The 8,453-nt window shown below is 44.8% G+C and overlaps 1 protein-coding gene across 1 annotated transcript; it reads right to left on the reverse strand.

Moving 5' to 3' along the window:
* Positions 1-4,328: 4,328 nt before the first annotated feature.
* On the reverse strand, positions 4,329-4,781 carry LOC120917143 (protein HEXIM1-like; the record flags this gene model as incomplete). The annotated part of the gene is made up of 1 exon (XM_040328222.1): positions 4,329-4,781. A coding segment is annotated over one exon (453 nt), but the record flags the coding sequence as incomplete, so codon positions are not given.
* Positions 4,782-8,453: the final 3,672 nt, after the last annotated feature.

The raw sequence follows: 8,453 nt of genomic DNA on the forward strand, positions 1-8,453 counted from the left end.
TTAGTGTACTGTGTCCTTTGCTTACCTGAATACAATTGCTGGTGTTCTCATACAAATACAGGCAGGGACCTGCAGTATTTTGATTTAGTGTCCTTTGCACAGTGTGCACCTAAAACTTACCTGAATACAATTGCTGGTGTTCTCATACTAATACCACAGGCATTGATCTACAAGTATTGTCAGTTAGGCCGCGTACACACGGTCGGTCCAAACCGATAAAAACGGCCTTAAGTCCAGTTTCATCGGTCAAATCCGACCGTGTGTACGGCCCATCGGTCCGTTGTCCTTCGGTCCAAAATTTTAAAACATGCTTTAAAATCGAACCGATGGACCGCTGCTCGATCGGTCCAAACCGATGGTTAGTACAGAAAGCATCGGTTCAAAACCCGTGCATACTCAGAATCAAGTTGACGCATGCTTGGAAGCATTGAACTTTGTTTTATTCAGCATGTTGTGTGTTTGATGTCACCGTGTTCTGACCCGATGGGTTTTTGGAACGATGGTGTGTACGCACATCAGACCATCAGGCCACTTCAGCGGTGAACCGATGGAAATGGCCCGTCGGACCATTCTCATCGGTTTGGAATGACCGTGTGTACGCAGCCTTAGTGTACTGTGTCCTCTGCACAGTGTGCACCTAAAGCTACCTGAATACAATTGCTGGTGTTCTCATACTAATACCACAGGCAGGGATTTGCAAGTATTTTTACTTGGTGTACTGTGTCCTATGCACAGTGTGCACCTAAAGCTACCTGACTACAATTACTGGTGTTCTCATACTAATACCACAGGCAGAGATCTGCAAGTATTGTCAGTTAGTGTACTGTGTCCTTTGCACAGTGTGCACCTAAAGCTACCTGACTACAATTGCTGGTGTTCTCATGCTAATACCACAGGCAGGGATCTGCAAGTATTGTCAGTTAGTGTACTGTGTCCTTTACACAGTGTGCACCTAAAGCTACCTGAATACAATTGCTGGTGTTCTCATACTAATACCACAGACAGGGTTCTGCAAGTATTTTCACTTGGTGTACTGTGTCCTCTGCACAGTGTGCACCTAAAGCTACCTGACTGCAATTGCTGGTGTTCTCATACTAATACCACAGGCAGGGATCTGCAAGTATTGTCAGTTAGTGTACTGTGTCCTCTGCATAGTGGGCACCTAAAACTACCTGAATACAATTGCTGGTGTTCTAAGACTAACACCACAGACAGGGAGCTGCAAGTATTTTCAGTTAGTGTACTGTATCCTTTGCACAGTGTGCAACTAAAGCTAACTGAAGACAATTGCTGGTGTTCTCTTACTAATAATACTACAGGCAGGCAGTTGATTATGCTAGCTGCAGTATAATCAGTGCACCTATGTCTCCCTGCAGTATGTCTGGAAGGACAACAAGGAGAGGAAGACAGTCACGAGCCGATAAAAAAGGGCAAGCAGGCAACAGTGTTGGTCATGGACATGGTGTGTTCGCAAGTTCTGATGCGAACTGAACAGGGGGGTGTTGGGCTCTTCCTTAGTCCCAGCCACCGGCCAGTGCTGTACACATTCAGTGCAGACAGGAGTGCTACAGGACTCAAACCTCAACCATCAACCTGTGATGTACACACTCCACCAAGACTAATGCGGATGAAACATATGGTAACAACCTCACAATACCACCTACAAAGTGACAAATTTGCAATGTCAGTCCAATTCCTTTTTCCAACCCCCCCCCCCAATATGAAAATTGTTTCCTGGAATGTAAAAGGTCTCAGATCCCCCAACAAGAGGATGAAGATCCTCCAACATCTCAAAAGAATTAAAACTGACATCGCCCTACTCCAGGAAATGTATTAACCCCTGATTTTCATTGTATGAAAAAACTCTGGGCAGGCACAGTCATAGGCTCAGATGCCATTGGGTGTAAAGCAGGAGTTCTACTGCTGATACACAAAAACCTCCCCTGTACGGTCTTATCCATATAATCAGACAGCCAGGGACGTTTCCTTTCAGCACACATCCAAATAGGATCCATGGACCTAGTGATATCAAATATCTACACCCCAAAAACATGGTTACTTCAAAACACCCACCTCCCTCACATAATTGGAGGAGATTTTAATAACTTCCTACATCAGACATGTGCATTCGTTTTCGCCTGAATGCATTTTCGTCCGAATTTCAGGGATTTTCACGTTTGTTTTAACAAACGATAACGAACACGCCTAATCCAGAATCCAATCTGCAATCTGTGTCTATCGAACCTGCGGCTGAATGTGCCTAACCTAACTATATTAGTCTAAGATTATTCGACATAGAGAGAAATGATTCGACATTATAGAGACATGAAGATTCGACATGAAAATGACAATAGCAATCTGTGTCTATCGAACCTGCGGTTGAATGTGCCTAACCTAACTAAATTCCGCATACACACGATCATTTTTCAGGTTGTAAAAAACTATGTTTTTCAGGCTCTAGAAAAAACAATGTTTTTTTCAACTTGATCATTACAACGACCTTGCCTACACACGATCGTTAAAAAAAATGTTCTAGCAAAGCGCAGTGACGTACAACACGTACGGCGGCACTATAAAGGGGAAGTACCATTCGGATGACGCCACCCTTTGGGCTGCTTTAGCTGATTTCGTATTAGTAAAAGACGATTCACGCATTTCTGTCTGTTCCAGCGTGATGAATGTACTTACTCCCTTACGAATGGTAGTTTTACCAGAACGCTCCCATCTCATAACTTGCTTCTGAGCATGCGCGGATTTTTCACATTGTTAAAGCCCACACACGACCATTTTTTACAACCCGAAAAACGACAACGTTTAAAACGTCGTGAAAAAGTAGAGCATGTTCGAAAAAAAATTGCCGTTTTTCAGGACCCGAAAAATGCTCTGAAGCCCATTTTTAATAGCATAAAAAAACTTTGTTTTTTACAACCCAAAAAATTATCGTGTGTACGCGACAAAGATTATTCGACATAGAGAGAAAAGATTTTACATTATAGAGACATGAAGATTCGACGAAGCAGCTAAAAACATACTGTAACGGTGTTACGGTAGTAGAAGATATCCCCGTCAAGCATTCCCTTCTTCCCATAAAAGAAAATCACCCAATATTCCACGAGTAGGGATATTCCTGGAATCGCCGAATAATCCATACATGAGCCAAAGCTTAATGCTGGAACAAGACTCTCTTTAATGGCAGCATTCTGCTAGTTATATACAGTTTACAAGCTAATCATCAATAAAAGAACAATGAAATCTCCACCCCCTTTTCACACACTGGGGCTCCCATACAGATTATAGGTAGACACTCTGGTGCCGACCCTGACAAGACACATTTCTTTAGATAATGACATCAGTGAAGTTAATTACTAATTGTAACAGAATACGTTATCTAGACAGCTTGGCTCCTCATACTACAACGAAGAATAATTAACATGAGCCAATTATCTAATCATTTAGCCTGACAATACAATACACATCTCTTAAGGGTAAACACTGATCTTCTTCACACACACAATAGATCAATTACCCTTTAGAATAGAGAGCTGGCTGGTGATGGGACATTAGCGTTTCAACAGTCTGTTATGCAGAGGAATGAGTCACTCGGGTCCACATGAAATCACCTTCTACACATAACACAGAGACATTAAAATAGCAGGGAGAGAATTAAACTGAAGCATACTGTATAGGCAATTGCATAAAAGTCCTTAACAATGGCCCCCCTTTTTCTCCCTGCTCCGGCAACTCGGTTGGACCTTTCCTGGTCCAGTAGGGTAGACGGTTCAGAGCTTTTAGTCCGAGGTTAACTCCGTTTGGCGTGACAATCCATCGGCATTCCCGTTTTGCTTGCCTGGGCGATAATGAATCGTAAAGTCATAGGGCTGTAAGGCCAAGCTCCAGCGTAGCAAACGGGCGTTGTCCCCTGAAACCCGGTTAAGCCACACCAAGGGGTTGTGATCGGTGATGAGAGTGAAAGCCCGGCCATAAAGGTAAAGTGTGAGCTTTTTGAGTGCCCATACCAAGGCCAAACACTCTTTTTCAATGGTGGCGTAACTCACCTCCCTTGGCAACAGCTTCCGACTCAGGTATGCCACCGGGTTGTCAGATCACACGCCGGTCAGTCCCCAAGTCTTTGTGCGATCTGCAGAGTCACCAGAAGTCAGTGTGAAGACGGCGGATGGGTCTGTGCGCTGCCGTCTAGGTGTCCCGCTATGGGGGGGCAGGTTATGGCTCTGAAGTGACAATCACAGGAGATTCATAAAAAGAAAAATTGATATTTGTTGAAATGCTGTAGCACTGGTGCTCAGAGTCCGGGGGGAGGGGGGGTTGGATCAGTGCCCTATAGGGTCAGCCACCACCTGCTCCCTCCGCAGCCGCCGGTTCCCCTCTTTGAGCTTCTCCAGCTCCATCTCCAGTTCATGGAGCTTGGGGGGGTCGGTCTGCTGTGACCTCAGGCGGTTGTTCTCCTCCTCAATGCGGCTCATGCACTTCTCCAGCTCCATGTACTCACGGATCAGCTCCTGCTTGCTCATGTCCTGCAGGCTTTCCACGTGGTACTTCTCGCAGGTCTCGGAAAAGTCCTTCTGCAGGAACTTGGTGGTGTTGTAAGGGGCCACCGGTTGGCCCTTGGCGAACATCTCGGCCCGCATCTTGGACGCCCGCTGCGACTCCCTCTCCTCCAGTCGCTTCTTCTCCTCCCAGGTCAGCTTGTTATACGGCTTCCAGGACCTCTTCTTCTTGGAGGGTAGCCGGCGGTGCCTCTTTCTGCCCAGCTCCCTCCAGGGCCCCTCCGGCTCATGGCTGTCGCCCACCCGACTGTCTCTTAATCCCCGGGCGGTTTTTCCGTTACCCATGCCCAGCTGACAATGGTGTTTCCTGTTGTCCGTAATAACAGACTGTACCATGAGGGCTTCGTAAAGGGTGCCCAATGGTTCTTCCTGACCCAGCTCCTGGGGATCCCAAGCCGAGTCTACACAATGGGCTGCTGCTGGTGGGCGGTACCCAGGTCGAGACCAATTTTACCTGGTGTTGTCGTCCATGGGGCAATTCTGCTTGAAGTGACCCAGCTGTTTGCACCGGAAGCAACATTGTTCGTTGTCCTCCTGGCGTGGATAGCGAGGGCTAGATGTCACCGGTCTGTTAGGAGGTTGGTATCTAGCGGCTGGTGGGTGTGAGGGCACCGTTGGTCGTGGAGGTTGTACCCGTGGTGTGACCTGGTTCATCTTGCGAGTATCCGCATATTAATCCGCCAACTTAGCGGCCTCTGGTAGAGTCATGGGCCTGCGATCTCTCACCCAGTCTTTAACATCCGTCTGGATGTGATTGTAAAATTGCTCCAGGAGCATTAGTTGCAAAATGTCCTCTGCGGTGGTGGCCTGGCTGCTGTTAACCCAGTTAGAGGCTGACAGGGATAACTGGCATGCCGTAAGAGTCTTTTGTGGTTTTGCGTGAGTCCCTGAACTTCTGTCGGTAGGACTCTGGGGTTACTGCATAACGAGCCAGGAGCACTTCTTTAACCCTGGCGTAGCTATGGATCTCCTGCTCTGGCATGGTCCGGAAAGCATCAGAAGCTTTGCCTGACAGTTTGCCTGACAATATTGAAACCCACTCTCCTCTAGCTATTCGGTGCAGGTTACATTGTCGCTCAAAATCTGCCAGGTAGTTATCAATTTCATAGTTTTTTTCATCAAAAGCTTTAAAAGCGCTAAACGGAATCTTCCTTGTGTCTGCTGTGCTGTACTCACTGTTTGGAGAATGTGCGGCTGCTTGTTGGACTGCTGCCAGTTTTAACTGTAGCTCTGCGTCTCTTATTTGTTTAGCCTCCTTCGCTAACAGGTCCATCATTTTCAGCACCACATCCGCCGTTGGGTTAGGACCAAACCATGCTAGCTTCTCTCTCATTACTTTGTTGGCTGGTGATTCCTCCTCCTGAATCACTGGTGTCTCCATCTCTTGTACTGCTGGCGTTGCTGCAACCAAGTTCTCCTGGTCTAGCTCCATTAATTCTGCTATGATGACCTGCTTGGTTTTGTTGCTAGCAATCCTTCCACGAACTTCCAGTAGTTCTTTCAGTGTATTTCTTTTAAGCCAGGTGTACCAGCCTTCCATTCACTGTTCCCAGTGTCTGCTTGGAATCCTGGTGTAAAGGAAAGTAGAAGGGAAAATCCCGCTGCTTCCAACCAGTTGTGACGGTAGTAGAAGATATCCCCGTCAAGCATTCCCTTCTTCCCATAAAAGAAAATCACCCAATATTCCACGAGTAGGGATATTCCTGGAATCGCCGAATAATCCATACATGAGCCAAAGCTTAATGCTGGAACAAGACTCTCTTTAATGGCAGCATTCTGCTAGTTATATACAGTTTACAAGCTAATCATCAATAAAAGAACAATGAAATCTCCACCCCCTTTTCACACACTGGGGCTCCCATACAGATTATAGGTAGACACTCTGGTGCCGACCCTGACAAGACACATTTCTTTAGATAATGACATCAGTGAAGTTAATTACTAATTGTAACAGAATACATTATCTAGACAGCTTGGCTCCTCATACTACAACAAAGAATAATTAACATGAGCCAATTATCTAATCATTTAGCCTGATGATACTATACACATCTCTTAAGGGTAAACACCGGTCTTCTTCACACACACAATAGATCAATTACCCTTTAGAATAGAGAGCTGGCTGGTGATGGGACATTAGCGTTTCAACAGTCTGTTATGCAGAGGAATGAGTCACTCGGGTCCACATGAAATCACCTTCTACACATAACACACAGACATTAAAATAGCAGGGAGAGAATTAAACTGAAGCATATAGGCAATTGCATAAAAGTCCTTCACAAACGGTATGGCCCGTGGGACCCAGAAGGGTGTGGGGTACTGTTCTGTTTCAGCTTTACCAATGACTCTTGTGTCTAGGGTCATCCTATGTCCACTAGGGGCATAGGATGACTGAGAACTGATATATTGGATTACATGAGATGGGACAGTAATGATAATCAACAATATATTCAAGAATGTCTAGAAGAACGAATTACAACCGGTCAATAGAGTGACTCGTTCAATATGGAACATAGTCTGTCAAGGGGGTAATTGAGTCTGCTACTGTCATGTAAATTAACCTTAATTTGGCTTCTAAAGACCTGTTCATTGTGTGATGCTAATTAACACTGTATTGTGTGAAAGTTCTATTGATGATAGATGTGGAATGTGAATTAACACAATCTAAAAGGTCAGATGTCTGACTTATGTTTACTAAAGGAATGTGTATTGTATTGAGGTGAAAAGAGCTTATCTCAGAGTCACCTCGTCTGGGTAAATGGTTAGTAATTAGCTCATGTGGATTGTGTCAGACCCGGTGCCAGCAAGTCTACCCAAGAAATGTGTATTTGAGGCTCGTTAGTACCCACTGTATGATGTTGTGGGTGGAGTGTGTCATTGTCCCTTTGATTACTTCAGCATGCTTTCTACTGTATAAAAACCTGAGTTTACCATTAAAGTGTCTATTCGTTTGGAACCAGAGAACAGAGCTGTGTGTCTCGTTTTCTGGGGGAAATCCAATGGGTCCTGTCTGCTGAATTGTGGAGTGTCAGAAGCTGTCGTGGGTTGGTGGAATGGAATATCGTAACGGCGTTAACCCCTGACCGTTACACATATGATCGCTACGAGCGGTCATTTATGGTCAAATGCTCCGCCCATAGCTATAGAAGAATTCTAATGTTGGTTGACTAGTAATAATAATTAATAAATATCATTATTAATAGTCATACAGCATTATAATTCTACAATAGCTTGTGGGCTGAGCATTCGACCAGAAATGTATGATTGCAGCAGTGCACAGTTTAGCTGTGTCGCCTAATCTTCTTAGAACATTCAACAGATACCATAAGCCTTCAAGTGACAGATTCTACCTTAATTCGGATTTTTTGGACAAACGCATTTTTTAACAAAACAAAAAAAAATTAATTTCAGGAGTAACTAAATAAAAAAAATTTTCGGGCGAAAACGAAATTCCGAAACACAATATTTCAGTGTGCACATGTCTACTGATGACAGATCATCCCCTAAATGCCTCAGGTCGGGATCTGACCCCACCATCCCTACGCATTTTGCATCCACCATGGAATCCCTTCACCTCCAAGACCTTTGGCGCCTAACACACCCAGCTGACAGGGAATTCACCAGGATCAGCAGCTAAGACCACCAGACACTTAGCTACACAAGGGAACTGAGACCAAACAAAATATTTATCATTAAAGTGATATGTATTTACAATGAACACACACCAATAAACATACACAACAACCAGTAAAAGCATAAACCACTCCAGCAAATAAGAACAAGAATAACTAATGAATCTAACTGCTATCTATATACAATATCTACAACATAAGGGACAAAGGCAACAGGGATGCAAGGAAGGGGACACTACTGGGTACAAGGGCATGG

Source organism: Rana temporaria, chromosome 11, assembly GCF_905171775.1.
Source record: "Rana temporaria chromosome 11, aRanTem1.1, whole genome shotgun sequence".
In the NCBI taxonomy this organism is placed as follows: domain Eukaryota; kingdom Metazoa; phylum Chordata; class Amphibia; order Anura; family Ranidae; genus Rana; species Rana temporaria.